The sequence below is a fragment of the Perca fluviatilis genome, chromosome 10 (assembly GCF_010015445.1).
Source record: "Perca fluviatilis chromosome 10, GENO_Pfluv_1.0, whole genome shotgun sequence".
Classification (NCBI taxonomy): Eukaryota; Metazoa; Chordata; class Actinopteri; order Perciformes; family Percidae; genus Perca; species Perca fluviatilis.
Window position 1 is genome coordinate 34,201,747 of NC_053121.1, and position 19,047 is coordinate 34,220,793.

Sequence of the window (19,047 nt, forward strand, 5' to 3'; positions counted from 1 at the left end):
GACCGCCAGGAGCTACCCTGTACAGCTACAGCCTTTAGATGTGGTTCAAGTGCACAATGATGATGTCTGGGGAAAGAAAGTGTTTCTCAATTGCCTTCCCAGCCATGATTTTCTGTTTGGGATTAGAATTTAAACCTCCTGATCTCAGTCCTTCTCTTGTCTTTTATCGTTTTATGGCCCCTGTGTTTACTTCTCACATCACACATTACGTTGAAACATCTTCACCTTCTGAGAGATTTCTGGAACAGCTAAACCCGACAACTTGCTTTCTCTTGCAAAAGTATATAATTAATCCAAGGGATATTGCTGATCATGTATGTATGATCAAAGCTGTTGGCAATGACCCTGACTGCTGCAGCGGAACACATTGTGAATGCACAGTGTATTTCACACAGCAAAGAACATCCATCTTAACAACTAATACTGTCTCTGATTCCACCTTCAACACTATTTTCCCTTATAACTAGAGGAAAAAAATGTTCAATAGGGCATGATGAATGTAACTTATTGCAGAGCAGTTTCTCTTATTTAAATAAAATAAGTACTTTCAAACCAGTAGGAATATTGCTCAGTGCAGCAGAATCAAGAAAATTGCACTTTTAAATAAAAATCTTTTGTAGCCTAGTTGAGTGAGGTAATCTGAAACTATTGTCGGATTAATAATATTTAAATAGTTTTAAGGAAATAATTCAACATTTTCCCTTTGTTTCCTAGAGCCAGAGTTGTTTAATCTATACAAAAACTGAAGTGTAAAAACAACAATTTAGAATTTCACAAGCTTAATGTTCTTGGCCGGGAGCAGTGATTTCCAAACCACATTAACCTATTTGGATGGATGGATGGATGGATAGATAGATAGATAGATAATAAGAGAATAATTGATCAATTACCTGTTAAATGTTTTGTAATATTAACAGATATATACAGTATATAAAAAAGTGGTGGACTCAACACTGCATAAAAACCTTAAAAAGAAAAGCATAAAAGAATCAGAAACCTTTCAGTTATACACCTTTTAAGTCTATGACAAAAGGTCTATGACTAAAATGTAGTGTACAATGATACGAATTATAACATTTTGTAGTAGTTAATCATGTATAAAACATAATTTCCTTTCTCCCTGCAGGGAATATCAACAACTTATTCTCCATTGATCCAGAGCTGGGCTCCATCAGTGTGTCCAAACCTTTGGACCTTCAACCTCAGGACCAGTTCCACTTGACAGTAAAGGCCACTGACCAGGGCTTCCCTCAGCGCAGTGACCTCTGCTCAGTCCACGTCCACATCCGCATCTCCGACCAAACCCCACCCACCTTCCCCTCGGATGAATACCTAACAGAGATCAGTGAATTAAGCACCCTTGGAACACCAGTGGTCACCATATCAGCCTCCAGCCCTGCTGCAGTGCATTATGGGATAGAAAGTGGCAACCCAAATGAAACATTTCATATCAACCCCTACACTGGGTTGATTTCGATCCAAAAGCATCTTGATTTTGAAAACTCTGCCTCTTACAAGCTCAAAGTTACAGCTTCCACCACGGCTGGAGCCTCGTCCAAGACTGTCGTTTACGTCTACGTGATTGACAAGAATGACAACGCTCCTGTTTTTCAGCAGCGGCAGTACCTGGGGCAAATAAGTGAGTCAGCTCACATCAATAGCATGGTTATGGGAGAAAGAAACACCCCTCTGGTCATCAAGGCTTCAGATGCAGATAAAGATTCAAATTCTCTGCTTGTCTATCAGATCCTCGAACAGGAGGCCCTAAACATCTTCAAGATAGACTCAAGTATGGGCACCATCTCTTTAATTTCACCAGTGGACTTTGAAGCCAAGGCCGAGTATCACTTCACCGTGCAGGTAAAGGACTCGGGGGAGCCATCGCTGTGTGCGACGGAGCCTGCCAAGGTCACTGTTCGCGTCCTGGACCTAAATGACTGCCCGCCACATTTCTCCACCCCTGTTTACGAGCCATCCATCATCTTCCCAGCTGTCAGAGATGCAGAGGTCGTGCACGTCATGGCCCATGATGCAGACTCAGCAGTCTCATACAGCATCACCGAGGGGAATCTTCACAATGCCTTTTCAATTCATCCCAATACTGGAGTCATTAGCGTTAGCAATGTGTCTGAATTCAGGCCATTTTACCAACTGGTTGTCAAAGCCTCTGACGGCCTCTACAAAGACTCTGCTACCGTCAAAGTAAACGTGACAAACCTAACAGCCAGCGATCTTGGATTTGAGCAGAAAGTGTATTCAGCAAGCATTACAGAAAACCTGAAGACAGTCAAAATGTTGGTGGCACTCAAAGCCAAAGGGTGTTTTTTAAATGAGCCTCTTTTGTATTCTGTGGTAAACTCAATGGGAAAGTTTGTAATTTCCCAGACATCAGGCGTTCTTGAAACAACAGGTATCCCTTTTGACCGAGAGGAACAAGATTTTTATCATGTAGTTGTGAAAGTAGAAGACCTGAGAACACCAGCTAGGACTGCTACCACCCAGGTCAAGGTTTTTATAGATGATGTCAATGACAACTCTCCGCAGTTTCTGAACTTGCCTTTTTCAATGATGATTTCTGAAACCTCTGAGCCAGGAGATGTTTTATATCAAGCAACTGCAATCGACCGAGATCTGGGAGAGAATGGTTCCATCATGTACTCACTGGAGGAGGATTACGACCTCTTCAGGATAGATCCTGATGTAGGCGATGTGTCCCTTCAAAGGCCTCTTGATTTCGAAGCTCTGAATAAGTATGTGTTGACAATCATGGCTATAGACGACGGTGAGCCAAGTCACAGCACAATGGCACAACTCAGTATTCAAGTGAGAAATCAAACCAACCCAGTTTTCCAGACCCTTCTGTATCCGCTGAAAGTCCCCGAAAATGTCCCCCCGTTCACCACCATCTTACACGTCCAGGCCAGGAATCCAGAGGGCTATCGGCTCATCTACAATCTTGAAGAGGAAAACGCCTCACAACACTTTCACATTGATTTCAAAACTGGTGTGTTGACCGTCACCAACCCCCTCGACTACGAGAGCCAAACCATGCATGTGTTGACAGTTCGTGCTACTGACTCTGTGACCGGCGCTTTCTCTGTGGCCTCCATTGAAATAGAAGTAGAGGATGCGAACGATAACACGCCAGTTTTCTCAAAGCCATCTTACACTGCGACCATTGTTGAGGGTTTCCCAATCAGCACCTCTGTTCTACAACTTTCTGCCTCTGATAGAGACTCTGGCAGAAATAAAGATCTTACCTTCCAGATTGTGAAAACGGAGAGGAACGAGACTGATTTCTTTGAGATAGACCCTCATAGCGGGTTGATTGTCACAAAACAGGTGCTGGACCACGAAAAGACAAATCACTTTAATTTGAAAGTCAGAGCCACTGACAATGGTACCGTTCCTCTTAGTAGTGAAGCCCATGTCTTCATAAATATCACGGATGTCAATGACAACCCACCAGACTTTGTCACCTCCCAGTATGACGTGGCACTGGATGAAATGGCAAAGTGTGGTCACATAGTCATCAAAATCCAAGCTTCAGATCCGGACACTGAGGACCTGAATAACCTGAAGTACAAAATCCTCTCAGGGAACGAAGGCCACTACTTCAACATCAATGAATCCTCAGGAATCATCTCTTTTTCTAATGTTTGTAAGAGGAATCTGGATCCTTACTATAACCTGACAGTGGCTGTGTCTGACGGAGTGTTTCAGAAAACAGCACCAGTCAATATTGACATGATACACAGCAACAGGCATAGTCCGCACTTCAAGCAGAGCATCTACGAAGCCGAGCTGGCTGAAAATGCAGAGGCAGGAACTCGGGTGATCCGATTAGCGGCCATTGACCCTGACGACGGGCCATATGGCAGTGTTGACTACACCATCATAAACAAATTTGCTGATGAGAAGTTTGCCATCGACACTGATGGGCAGATTGTTACAACACAACCATTGGACAGAGAGAACCCTGCCCAGAGAGTCATAGCTATCAAAGTGATGGCTAAAGATGGCGGCGGAAGAGTGGCCTTTTGCACAGTCAAGATTATTCTCACAGATGAGAATGACAACGTTCCCCAGTTTAAAGCATCGGAGTACCAAGTTTCAATTCAGTCAACTGTAAATAAAGGCTCCCCTGTCATTCAAATCATGGCTTATGATGCAGATGATGGCAAAAATGCAGATGTCACCTACACAGTAGATGAAGCCGAAGAGGTGACCGAAGACATTATCGACATCAACCCTTTCACCGGAGTCGTGAGTGTCAAAGAGAGCCTCGTTGGCATGGAGAACAAGATTTTCAACTTCAAAGTCAAAGCTCGCGATGGCAGCCTTCCTTTCTATAACTCCACAGTCCCTGTTCAGCTCAAAGTGGTTCCTCCTGAGGTTCCTCTTCCGAAGTTCTCAGAGCCTCTCTACACCTTCTCAGCTGCAGAGGACGTCCCCATCGGGACAGAGGTAGGCTCCGTGAAGGCGGACTCTGACATGCCACTTATTTACAGCCTGGTGAACGGGAACACTGTGGAAAGCAACAAAGACAAAGTGTTCAGTTTGGACAAAGAAAGTGGAACATTGCTGTTGCAGAAGACTATGGATCACGAAAAGACAAAATGGTATCAGATAGATGTGATTGCTAAGGGGAGCCACAACGGTACTGATGTTGCGTCGCTGGTGTCAGTCAGCATTCAGGTCCAAGATGTGAATGATAACCAGCCGGTGTTTGATGCAAATCCATACAAGGCCTTCCTGGCTGAGAACATGCCTGCTGGAACCACTGTTATTCAGGTGAGAAATTCAAGTTTTTTTTAATCTTTAAAAACACAAACTGGAATCACTGTGGACAGAACAAGTACTTTTTAGTTGATGTAAAAGGCATTTAAAATGTGTTTCCCATACTAGTTTAAAAGCAATTTAGCCCTAAGTTAAGCTAAACAACACTACTTGGGTTTTACACTGCATTCACATCATATTGTTGAGACAGTAATTGTGGTCAGTCAAGTGGGAAAAACATTCATGTCAGCCTCCTAGTTGTGATTCCAAGTCTTAGATATCAGGAATTTCTTCCACTTGGTGAAAAACCTACGGAAGTCTCAAAAAAACAGTGGCAAATTGGCTGTGAAGACACCATTGCTCAAATAAAGTCCAACATTAACACTTTTTCTGTCGATTAAGCAAATCGATTAAGCAAGATAAAAGAACTTGATCTTGTTTGTATCTGTTTACTTGTTGACAACTGCTACAGATAGGTAGCTCAATAAAAAATGCCACATATCTGGTGGACAGCAATATGGGTATCCATCTCAGCCCTGTAAGACCCTTGTTTGCAAATTACTATATCCCTTTGTAGCCGAAAAGTGTAAAAAATCTGTAAATGTCTTATTTTAAAGACTGCATGATGTTAGTATGATAATTTGAGAGCACAATGACTAGCCAGACAGTTAGAATAGTTGCTAAATTGGAATGATGGGAGTTTTTCATGTTCTGCTGATATTGCATGACTGCAGCTTTTGCCTAGTTTTATCCGAATGCTTTAGCCTAAGTTAGACAAGTGCTAAACTCGGCTTAAAACACCATGGACCAGTATTTCTACTGAAAGCACAGAGAAGAAAGTGATCTTCTCCTCTAATCCACAGTAAGACAGCAACAAGCTCATTTCCTAAAATGTCAACACACCTCTTTAAAATGCTGATTTTGACTCGCAGGTGACCGCCAATGATCCGGACACAGACACCAACGGTCTTGTGACCTACAGCTTGGAGTCTCTACCCGATGACACGGCGGCCGACATCACTGAGGTATTCTCCATCGACGGAGAGAGCGGCTGGATCACGACCCTACGGGAGACGGACTGTGAGGCGACCAGGGTGTACAGGTTCAAGGTGTTGGCTGCAGACCACGGCGGCGACGTCAAGATGTCGTCCAGCGTCCTGGTGGAGGTGACCGTGACGGACGAGAACGACAACCCGCCAAAGTTCTCCGATGACGTGTACCGGGGCTCAGTGGTGGAGAACAGCAGCCCCGGGGAAGTCATTGTCTCCATGACGACCACAGATGCCGACGTGTCACTGGAGAACCGCCTTGTGACGTGTTACATCACAGGTGAGTGCGTCTAAATGTGTATTTATGAGTGTGTGATGTTCCCTTGTGTTTTTCTGTGTGTGTGTGTGTCACACTTGTGTTTTATCAGCCAAATTACCCCATTTGCTACACTGTGGGATTCATCAAGACAATGAGGTGAAATTAAATCTCAAGACGCATCTGTCTTGTCAAGCCGACAAGACAGATGCCCCGCAGCTATCAACAAAAACAAAGAGAGGAATTAATGCAAATCCTCCATTTTTCTCCACACAGTTAAAGCCGGACGTTTTAAAGGAGCTCGTTGTCACTTTGGAAAGAGCAACTGAGGAACATTTGCACTGAGATTATCTCTAAATGGTAGGGCTTGTCTGATGCTGACACCGGCTTGTCGAAAAGAAACCCACACAAACCACCAGTGTGATTAATGTGATGATTTTACTCATTCAGTATTCGTCTACAACGGGGCTGCTTCACACAGCAAAATCAAAAATGCATTACTTTGATTTTTAGTGCTTTTTCATCAGCCTGGATTTTAGAAACACTGAGATCTGGACCTGTCACGCAATACTACTTTTGACTAGCCAGTCAAAAAAGATAAAAAGGTCAACTTTCTTCTGTTTTCTTTTTTTTTTTTTTTTTACATTTCATTCATTCTTTTAACTTTTCAATTACGTTCACATTCAGGTGAAAATCAAAATGTGATGCATATTAATATTATGCTATATTTTTTGGAACAATTGACCTGATGATCTGTTATAACCATGCAGATTTTAAAACTTTTCTATTTCTTATTTTCATTTTGGTGATCTAAATGATGCGAAGAGTAAGATAATGATTAGATAGATAGATAGATTGATAGATCACTTCAATGTTACAGCAGCAGTATACCACACTAAGAAAAGTGTCTATTATCAATCAGACATCACAATTACTTATACATGTCCCTACATGCGTTTAATTTTTCCAGGATACACCCATCACTCATGGTGCTGCAGGTTGTTTATGTAGAGTAGCACTCAATTAGTATTTTGTCACTGCCAAAGAACACCAACGTCTCAGTTCAGCACTTCAGACCTGTGTGGCAACTTTTGACATCTGTAACAAATTCAAATGGTTTCCTTCTTGAGGTTGAAGCGTTAGAAAGCTTCTACAGCGGTTAAATCAGCCTGGCAGACAGGTGGTTGACTGCTTTCTGCTGTAACATGCAGACCGATGGCCATACTCACCTGCCTGTGAACTGTGAAAAAACGTTTTCATCTCAAAGATGGAAGTTTGTAAGACAAGGCAAGGCAAGGCAGCTTTATTTGTATAGCACATTTCAGCAACAGGGCAATTCAAAGTGCTTTACATAAAACATTAAAGAGCAGTTAAGAAAGAGAAGAAACAAGAAAACAGAACAAGAAAACAGAAATTATTGAATTATTCATCAGGAAAAACATGGCAGTTGTACTCAATCTCAAAGCTGCTGTTATAAGAAAACTGAATTTAAAAAAGCGCCATATTACTCAGAGGGTGATAGAATTTTAGAGAGATACAATAATGGAAGCATAAGCTGACAGCAAACATGACAACCAATAAGAAACTTAGTGAAAAGCAATATCAGTACTAGAATTATGCAAATATTACTGTCACAGCCTCATCAGTTAGTATGGCGGGACTATACACACACACACACACACACACACACACACACACACACACACACACACACACACACACGGCATGCATCAAACGCTAGCCTAGGTGTGTGGGTAATCAAATTCATGCACACAGGAAAGGTGAAAACGCGTCAGGCAATCCAAGAAAAGTCCGCTATGGACGGCATAAACATCTGCGAAGGCAAGCATTCACTGCATCATATGTCCGTGTGGTGGTGGGTATGACATTGCCAATGATTACTTCTGTTTTTGTTGTGCACAAGACAGATAAAGAACCTTAAAGGTCCCATGACATGGCGCTCTATGGATGCTTTTATATAGGCCTTAGTGGTCCCCTAATACTGTATCTGAAGTCTCTTTTATATAGACCTTAGTGGTCCCCTAATACTGTATCTGAAGTCTCTTTTATACAGACCTTAGTGGTCCCCTAATACTGTATCTGAAGTCTCTTTTATATAGACCTTAGTGGTCCCCTAATACTGTATCTGAAGTCTCTTTTATATAGACCTTAGTGGTCCCCTAATACTGTATCTGATGTCTCTTTTATATAGACCTTAGTGGTCCCCTAATACTGTATCTGAAGTCTCTTTTATATAGGCCATAGTGGTCCCCTAATACTGTATCTTTGCCTTGGTGCAGAATTACAGCCACTAGAGTCAGTCCCACAATGAGCTTTCCTTAGGATGTGCCATTTCTGTGTCTGTAGCTATTGAGGAGGAGAGAGGGGGGGCAAGGTGGAGGGTGGGGGTGTGGCCTTGACCAACTTCTTGTTTGAAAGCCATGATGTCTCTCTCTCATGGGTGGACCAAATTCTCTGGGCGGGCAAAGCAGAGAAAGGGGAGAAGCAAGATTCCAGATCGGCCCATCTGAGTTTTCATTTTCTCAAAGGCAGAGCAGGATACCCAGGGCTCGGTTTACACCTATCACCATTTCTAGCCATAGGCAGGCTGTGGTAATGCATATTAATGTTAAAAAAACTTCTTAAAGTGAAATTTTCATGCCATGGGACCTTTAAACCTCAAACCTATCTTAAAGTGCTCATCTTATGCTTTTTGGCTTTTCCCCTTTCCTTTATTGTGTTATATATCTTTGTTGTGCACGTTATAGGTTTACAAAGTGAAAAAGCCCAAAGTCCCCCCCAAAGGGACTTATCATCTCCAACAGAAAACCCTGTTCACCAACTGCTCCAAACAGCTCTATTGTAGTCCAGCCTTTACTTCAGAGACAAACGTGGGTCACTTTGTAACACACGTTATAATGCTCGCCTAGCTGCTAGCATGGCACGCCCTCATACTCTGCTTCTGACTGGCTAGTAGTCCTTACCTAGGTACTGCGCATGTACGACTCCCAACAAAGATGGAACAGAAGTGCGATGCCTCACTCTGGAGCTAAAACAGAGAGCTCAACACACAGGGTGAAAAGAGGAGCTGCAGCAATGTGTAGCACAACAAAAATATGGTGTTATATATTATGGTAAACCATGTAAACCTATTACGATATAACCTCTAAATACAATTATGAACCTGAAAATGAACATAATATGAGCACGTTAAATCACACTGAGGCAGCTTTATGCCACCGTTATTTGGTTCATTGTAAAAACGCAAAGCCGGTGTAATGGCGGATCTTCTTCTTTACGGCAGTATTACAGAATCTCTGTGTAAAAGAGGCTCCTGAGCCCCAGGCAAAATGCACAAGTCATGACCTCAGTATCATGCGTTGGGATGGTAGCTACAGCCCGCTAATGTGTCATTTATCCCACTAACTGTGAAATTTCCCTTAATACTTCTCTCGTTGAGTTTTTTGAATTCCCCTTTGGATTTTTTTTTGTGATCGTTAGGAGCTGAAATCGGAATCAAAAAATTGCGATCAAAATTTGATTAATTTCACAGCCCTTTAGGAGAAACTATCGTTCTAGTAACTCCATTCTTCATCCCACATGCAGATGGGGACCCTATGGGCCAGTTCGCCATCATCCAGGAGGACGAAGGCGAGTGGGGTTTGATCGCGAAGGAAGCTCTGGACAGAGAGACCAAAGACAGGTACACGCTCAAAGTCACGGCCACCGACGGGAAGTCTGAGGCTCCGGTGATCGTGGAGGTCCACGTGCTGGACATCAACGACAACAGTCCACTGTGTGAACAGGTGAGGAAGGACATGAAGTATTTCACCCTTTTCATTTACATAATATTCATCAAATTCACACTGTCCTCATCTACAGGCACATGTACACATAGACAACAAAGGGGGCTTGAGCATCTGCACTTCCCTTTTTCTGGGGAGCTTCTTTTTTTATTTTTAACCCTCCTGTTGTCCTCAGGTCAAATTTGACCCATATTCAAAAATTTTCCACATCAGAAATTTGGGTTTCTTTCAAATAAGTGCCCCCAAAAAATAACTTGGATGGTTCCATAAAACCCTCTTCACAAGTAAAATAAATGATCAGTTCGCTACTTCCATTGAATTTGTGTGTTTTATTCAGTTTTATAGCATTTGAAGAAAAACAACAAAAACGTCAAATAAAGTGCAAAGCGCATCTTCAAAAACATCTGAAAAAATGATTAAAAAAAACGTCAATAAAAGTGACAAAGGTGTCGAATAAGACAACCAAAACGTTTTTGACAGGAAGACAACACAAGGGTTAAATAAAGTAATATATATATTTTTTTTTTTTTTTTTTTTTTTTTTTTTTTTTTTTTTTTTTTTCTCTTTTTTTTTTTTTTTTTATAAAATTTTTTTTTTTGGGGGGGGTTTTATTTTTAATTAATAAAAAAAAAAAAAAAAAAAAAAAATTGTTTATTTTATATTTTTTTTTTTTTATTTTTTTTTTTTATGACGGAGTTCCGATTAAAATAAATTGGTAAGGAAGTCAAACAGGCAGAACAAAAAACAGTAGCAGCAAGAGAGCAGAAATATGCACGGGACACACAATCAGTAGTGAACGATCATTAGGAATTTCAATGCAGTGACATGTCCATTACATTAATAAAGCTTAATTCATTCATTTACCAATAGTCTGTCTGTGCACGTCTCTGCTCATCTCCAGCTTATCAGACACACTACCACCTGGGAGATGCTTGGTATAATAATCCTTGTGTCAACTGGGAACAGTTAGCAGACATTCCTTTAACAGTACCAATAATGTTTCTCAGTATATTAAGTCTTTTGTATTTACAAGTGATAATGCCCCCTGCCCACCCCCGCAGTGCCTCCTTAAGCCTTCACTAATAAAGAATCGTATTAGTTTAATTGGAGAGTTTTAGTGCAGGATCTGTATTGTAAAAACTGTCTTGAAACATTTATTAGGTTGTAATTAGAAAATAATTCCTTCCAAACTATTATCCCCCTCATGTACTCGCATATACTATAGAGCACAGCAGTAACAGAACTGGATACAGTACTGTACATCCAACTCTGCAGAGACAGCAGTCAGACTCTCTAACTGCTTTCGTCATTTTTGTCACTTTTGTTTTTGAAGCTTTTCCCGACATTTTTGTCACTTTGTTCCAATTTTTTTGTCACTATTTCAAATTTTTTTTCTGCGCTTTTTGACATTTTTCTTGTTGACCTGGTTGAGCATGCTCCACATATACAAAGGCTCAGTCCTTACTGCAGTGGCTCGGGTTCGAGTACAACCCTGCAGCCCTTTGCTACATGTCTTCCCCCTCTCTCTCCCCCCTTTTCTGCTCAGCTATCCCATGAAATAAATGCGCAAAAAGCCCAAAAATGAATCTTAAAAAAAAAAATGCTACTTTGTTCAAATGTCACCAAAACTGTTTTACACCATTTTTGGACCTGGTCGAGTAATAACACTTGGATAAAAATGGATCAACATTTGATGTAGTAACAACTTACATTGCCAAAAAATGACCTGTAAACATTTGTGAGTTGTTATACCTTGAAATATAATTGTGGCTATTTTGAATGGATATTTAGAATTTTGTCAGATTATATAGTAAAAAATGATTAGGAAAGTATATATACAAAAAAATATATTAGACCGCAAAACCATCCAAAACTATGAAAACAGAAATATTTACATTATTAGGCAAAACATTTTTTATTTCATGTATTTCAGATTTGTCTCACTTTTAGGTTTATTGGTAACACTTTACTTGAAGGTATCTACATAAAGACGTCATGACACAGTCATGACACACAAACCCTAACCCTAACCCTAACCCTAACCATAATTTATCATGACAAAAGCCGAATGACACTTACTGACAGAAGCGAATGTCATAAAGGTTTATGACTTGTTTATTATGTTTATGACACGTTCGTGACAGTGTCATGTCACTTCCAGTATATAGATACCATCAAGTAAAGTGTAACCATTTTTTTTTTTATTCAAAGCTTTCATTGATGCTCACAAAAGAAGCTTTGAATGCCTGTCATGTTTTAAATGACGTCCCCCTAAAAAAAGAAATTCCTCAAATAAAACCATTAATTTGAAAACAATTATATAATGAGTTAGTCTTTTTTTCATGAAATCGACTTTCTTTCATGAATATAAATCATAAATACAAGTCGGCAGCAGGCTAATCCAATTAGGGCTTCAATTAATGATGAAGCTTACAGCAATATGATGCTACGACAGAAACAAAAACCTCTGGAGTTATTGGAAACATTTGGATCACACAAGTCGGAAACAATACTTCGTACACAGCCACAACTGGAATGTCATTCTACAAATAGTGTAATACTAATAATGCTAGTGTAGCCTAATCTGTATCTGCAACTGCAGAAATACAAGGTTCAAACAGAATGAATAGACATGTAAACCATGAAAAGAACTCGAATGCCAACGTTATGAGGGAAGCTTTTAAAGCAGCAAGTATTCGGCACAGCCCTACTTACTTTTCTCAACTTTTTTTCACTTTTTCACAATCACGTGCCTTTTCCATGAATAAAAAAAAGTTTATTTGACCGACGTTTTTTCCCAAAGCAACTTAGAAAAATAACCTCTGGGTATCAGGAGCGTTTTGGGGTTCAGTTTCCTGCGCTCAATTACTTCAAATGTAACTTTGCTGGAGTCCCAGTAGCCGTGTAATTTTATTTATGCAGCACTTAGTAGCTTGACTGAGAAAAGTGCTATGCAAATGGACGCCTGATTATTGTTATTATCCTCCTGTTGCAGCTGGTGTACACGGAGGCAGTGATGGAAAACTCGCCTTCCAGCATGTTTGTGCTGAAGGTTTCGGCTTCAGACCCAGACGTGGGTGCTAATGGACAGATCTCTTACACCCTCCACGGTCCCAACGCAGATATGTTCCACCTCGACCACAGGACAGGTACGATGGCGTCTGTTTGGGGTCAAAACACGAGGGCTTCCTCTAAGTGTTTGAGTCGGGGATGCCATCGGCACTCAAACTGGCTTTGTGCCGATAAGAGCCAAAAACATTTCTATTGTTTGTTTGTTTTGTTTTTTTGTCAGGAGCACTGGCATCTATCACACTTAATTTCTGTCATGCCATCTTTCTCTCTTGTCTTCAAAAACACCTGATTAGCTGTAAGATATCACACGGTGTTTAGCCAACAGAGAGGTTGTAGATGCTGCAACGCTGCAATCCAACACTTTGGTACAGATTGAAATATCGTAAAGGATGAGGCCGATAATGTTGACCTGTTGCTGGCTCTAAATGGAAAGTTGCCATTTAGGGCCAGGGAAAGGTCAATGTTTTTTTTATTTTTTTCATGACTTGAAACATGTAATACTAAGTACAATTTCAAAGCACTTGTACTTTAGTTGAGTATTTCCATTTAATGCTTTTATGCCTTTACATGTACACTGCTAATCCACAACATCTCAGAGAGAAATATTGTACTTTTAACATCACTACATTTACACTACATTTTACTAGTTAGTTTTCAAAATAATATATATGTATATATATATAAAATATTATATAAAATAATTATCAGTTTATAAAATAGGATCCATTGTTACAGATTAATCTACCAAAAGAATGCAGTAGTTAAAATTAGCTTCACCTTGATCAATGACAACATTAAAGTTCCACTTACATATTATACAGTAATAATGATCCAATAATATATTATTAAGTTAAGTTAAAAAGTAAAAAAAAAAGTTTTAAAAAAATGCTATTTTTTGGCATTATATGCAAGTTAAGAATACATTTAAAAAATGCTACATTTGCACCTATTGCACCGCCATTAGTAGGATTTTTTACTGGCCCATATGTACTGTGTGTGTGTGTATGTGTGTGTGTGTGTGTGTGTGTGTGTATGTGTGTGTGTGTGTGTGTTGTGGGCAGTTGGTGGATGGGTTGAGGAGAGATGGCCTTAACTAAAAAACTGTCCAGATGTCTTGTTCTATTTGAACTGTTTTTGTATTCTCTTTAATTGATTTAAACTGCTCTTTAAGGTTTTATGTAAAGCCTTGTTGCTGAAATGTGCTTACTAAATAAAGCTGCTTTGCCTTGCCTTGCATTGATAGAGCCGAACCTGGGGCCAGTTCGGAGCTTTCTGAAGAGGCCTTTAATGCTGGGTGTATAATGGGTCGGTCGCTATCCTTTTGGCCTGCTTTCTGGAAAATCAAAGCTATCCCCTTATGTTTCACCCATCCAATAATGTGGTTTCTGGTGGGTAATGGGCCTCACTGGGCTGCTTGTACTGGGCTGATTCTTTCTTATTGCCAAACTTAATGGGGGGGAAAAACATTAAATCTGGAAGCTTGTGGAAGTAAGGAGTGTGTTAAATGAAAATTTTTGAATATGATTTATTTAATATTGTGTTTATTACCACAGGGAAAACTACAAACAAGACAACAAACTTATTGTTGAATGTCATTATGGCTTCAGTGTTGTGTCCATCTGTCCCCAGGTGAGCTGTTCACTCTGGCTGTGCTGGACCGGGAGAAGGAGGCCGAGTACAACGTGGTGGCCAAGGCGACGGACGGCGGCGGGCGCTCGTGTCAGGCAGACATCCGGCTGACGGTCCAGGACATGAACGACAACCCGCCTCTGTTCTCCAGCAGCCACTACGAGGTCACCGTGTTCGACAACACGACCGTACGAACTCCTGTCGCTGTCGTGTACGCCAAGGACCCAGACACTGGTAGGTGTTTATTATTATTATTATTATTCAATTATTTGTATTGGTTTCTTCAAATCAATCAAGTAAACACAAACATAAAAGATCATCCCACAACATCCACCCCTTCCTCCTCAGGGGAATGGCGAGCACAGACCATCATGTAAATATAAATACAGTATACAGATGGATACGATGTCGTGCTTATATTAACAATGATACTATGGATAAAAGAAAATAAAGGCAGTGTTAGATATCCATATTAGAATAGGCATAAATAGGGATCAAGCGACATTGTGTAAAGTATAGACATTGTTATAATAGTCCAGGAATGGTTGCCATACTTTATGGAATTGATTACCCAGTCACTTCGAGTTACACCGCAAAACTGTAGGTCGGCTCCTAATCTCAGCTCTTTTAAATCAAGGCTGAAGACCTTTCTTTTTAACACTGCCTTTTCTTAATTCATTTTTGTATTTAAATTTTATTTTTTTATTCATTTATTTTATTATATAATTGTTTCTTCATCTGTTACCAATTTGTATGATATTTTTAACTGTTTTTATGTCTTGTGTAAAGCACTTTGAATCGCATTGCTGCTGAATTGTGCTATAGAAATAAAGTTGCCTTGCCTTGCCTTGCCTTACACCTGAGCTTTTCCTGTTTCAAGTGAGCCATAGTCTACACCCACGACTTTCCACTTCCGGGATTGCTCAGGTGCCACCGAACATTCCGCCGGATGTCCTTCTTTTCAGCTGGATGTCCGTTCCCTTCCGCTTTCTTTCTGTTGGAATTCTAAACTCCGGTGGATTTATGAGGACTCTGGTTAACTGCTCCTCAGATCTCTGCAGGGTAAATCCAGATCTGTCCAATCTGAGTTTTCTGTTGCACAACTAAAACTACTTTTGAACGTACACGTTCCACCAAAACAAGTTCCTTCCAGAGACTATTTTGCAGAGGCACTAGGTCTCTGTCCAGCGCATAGCACCGCCCAAGACGATTGTGATTGGTTTAAAGAAATCCCAATAAACCAGAGCACTTTTTTTCCCATCCCAGAATGATGTGTCGACTAGCCTGACCCTCCTCCAAACTGCTGTGGAGGAAGGTCTGGCAACAAGAGACTAAGTGAGCCACGACCATGTCACTCAGAATGAGGCTTCTAGCTAGCAATGATATAAATGCAAGAGTGCGAGTCTGGGACTGAGAGAGACCCAGATCTCTAAATTTTGCCTCCTGCGGTTCTGGGTCCATGGCCTTATTGCAAATTGTATGAAAATGTCTCGAAGATCTTGTCCCATTGTCCCAAATAGTCTCATCCTTTGGGCATGCCCAAAATGAGTAAAAGAGAGTTGCTGGCTGCCTAGTAGGTTTTAAAATGTCATTGTGTGTGCTGTAAACACGCACGTGCAACGACAATAAGACCATAGAGAGCTTTATCATGTTTCTCTCAGGTCAGAACATGCCGTTACAACCCGTAAAACCTGGTGTCAGCGATCCTTAACTCTACCAAAGCCTAATACACAGGCTCGCCTTTGTGTGCGTACAGTGTATACTAATCCTGAACATAATTAAAGACTAAGCCATTCCCAACAGAGTTTTTGCTTTATGAAAATGCCTACCTGTTCCCTCTCCACCGAGTCAGCCAGCTGTGCTGGTAATTATTTGCTGCTCCGGGATTTTAATTTTAATTAGCGTCTTGGTTTACACATTAGGTCACATACATTTTTAAATGTAATAACTTCTGTTTGGTGATCCTCTGACTTTTCATCTAGCGCCCTTATCAGTCCGTGTCTGGAGCTAATTAGCAAATGTTATCATGCTCAAATAAGCTAAGATGGTGAACATGGTATTATATGATATCATCATACCCAGCAGGGAAAGATATATTCAGATCCATTACCTAAGTTAAAGTACCAATTCCACACTGTGAAAATATTTTACTACAAGTAAAAATCATGCTTTTAAAACCTGTAAAGCAAAATATAGTTGAAGTACTTAAAGTAAAAGTACTAATTGTATGGATCTTGCTCAAGGGCACCTTGATGGTGGTAATGAGGGAGAGGCAAGCGCTGCATTTTTTTTATTTTCTCCCCCCAGATTTGTCCTGCCGGTCTGGGGATTGAACCAGGCCCCCAGGAAGTGCACCAGGCTTTAAGGCAAACTGAACATAGTGGCCAAAACAGTGAAATTGCCGGGCCAAAAATACTTTTTTCCATAGACTTACATGGCGAAAGAGACGTCTGTAAATCAGTGGAGACATTTACAACCTCCGCAAAATCATTAGCGGAGCACTAAACACTAAAAGGCTCAGCCGGTAGAGGTCTCTAGTGCGCCTGCTCTATGGGCCTCATAGTGCAGACGCAGCGCCGATCATCCGTGTAATTTTTGGCTCCATGATGGCTTTATGCGCCAAAGAGCAACTCTCATAGGAATGATCGGGGCTCGGCATTGAACGCTGTATCCAGGTCTTATTATACATCCATGATTGAACAACCTTCTGCTCACAAGCTCACCTCTTTAACCCAGTTTAACCTTTATATACTGTTGGGTAGTTTAATCTACAGCAATGCATCATATTCTATAAGATCATGTTTATACCGTCGCTGTCCTGTGAAAACCACGCATCTCTCAAACGTTTTAAAACTTTCTTGGTCTTTGTAAATTAGAGAGTGTAGTCTAGACATACTCTATCGGTACTCTATAAGTGTACTGAGATAACTCTTGTTATGATTTGATACTATAGTATATAAAATTGAATTTCTGGTGTCAGAAAAACAGCCCTGTTTTCAGCTTTGTGACGATGCATTTTCCAACTGATCTAAGAGGCTTTCTAAAGACTTCATTCAGCTTACATAGGGACATCTTCTCAACATATAAAGGAACACTTTGCTTGTTCAGTTATCTCTGTCTCTTCCTTGTTTCCTTTGTGTTACTTTGACACAATTTTCTCAGTTTTTTCTTCTTTTTTTTCCTCTTTCCTGTAATTAATAGCCTCCTGCTTTTAATCTCACTCACACAAACGTGTCATTCTGTTTGTTTGTTTCAACGCACAATTTGATCTCCCTGCTTTTTAAATCACGTCAGCGTTTTAGCACTGAACAAATCGTAACCAGTGTCTTCTGGTTGAAGTTTCCAGCAAATGTCCATTGCTGTGTTTTAATGTTTTATTCATGTGTTGCCACAGGTGGTAAGTGGTCAGGTAAGAGTAAAGTAAAGTCTCCTCATCTGAAACCAGCTGTAGAACAGACAGTCTCCTCATCTGAAACCAGCTGTAGCACTGGTGTGGTGTTCGACACACACACACACACACACACACACACACACAAACTTACACACACAAGGATCTATTAAATGCAAAGACACTCACAAACATAAATATTCTGCTCTAATACCGCATACTAATACTATACTAATACCGTATGCACAGAAATAGACAAATTCAGATAGGTAGACAGTCACACACACAGACACAAAGACACACACACACACACACACAGACACAAAGATACACACACGCACACACAAACAGAGCAGGCTAGGGAAACAGGAGCAGACAGAACAGGTCAGCCACTCCTTCAGATGTGCAGCAGCTTGTCCTCTTTCTCTACACAGAAAATGTTCTCACAGACAACAATGACTAAGGAACTTTTTTTTTTCTTTGCCAAAGAAATGTAACCAAAACACTACAACAAAAAAGACACAAACTACAGTTGGATTCAGTAGATTTGAATTTGATATGGAGAAATATACTGATAGATCTGTAATACGATGCATGTATATCACTACCATCCTTCTTGGATTCATTCATAATGAAACTGGTGTTGGAGCAGTTATAATTTTTTTGCCTTTAATGGATATTTCAGAGAGAGCGTCAGGAAACGTTAGGAAAGAGATAAAATATCAATTGTATTCAACTGTAAAACCACTCCTCTAGAATTCAGATTTGAAACGTCGGTCTTTAACCGTAGCACAATCTGTATGCCAGTTAGTTTGCTAAACTCTCTTATATTACACCGCACACATGGAAATCAAGAAATATACCGATTGATCTGTAATATGTTGCATGCATATCATTATCATCTTTCCCGGATTCATTTGGAATGAAACTGGAGCAGTTACAGTATCATTTTTCAGAATTAGATTTCTTTTTTGGAATGTTTTGCCTCTAATTTACATTTCACAGAGAGCATTAGGAAACTAAGCCATAATACAGCAAATGATTAAATATAAATTACAATCAACAATC

General features: G+C 40.4%; 1 protein-coding gene across 1 annotated transcript in view; it reads left to right on the top strand.

Moving 5' to 3' along the window:
* The window catches only part of fat2 (FAT atypical cadherin 2), a 130,927-nt gene that overhangs the window by 48,136 nt on the left and 63,744 nt on the right, over positions 1–19,047 (top strand). The window contains exons 11-15 of the mRNA XM_039813545.1: positions 1,127–4,794; positions 5,712–6,108; positions 9,691–9,890; positions 12,886–13,039; positions 14,592–14,825. Of these exons, the coding sequence (XP_039669479.1) occupies positions 1,127–4,794; positions 5,712–6,108; positions 9,691–9,890; positions 12,886–13,039; positions 14,592–14,825 (4,653 nt within the window). The remainder of the gene's footprint in view (positions 1–1,126; positions 4,795–5,711; positions 6,109–9,690; positions 9,891–12,885; positions 13,040–14,591; positions 14,826–19,047) is intronic.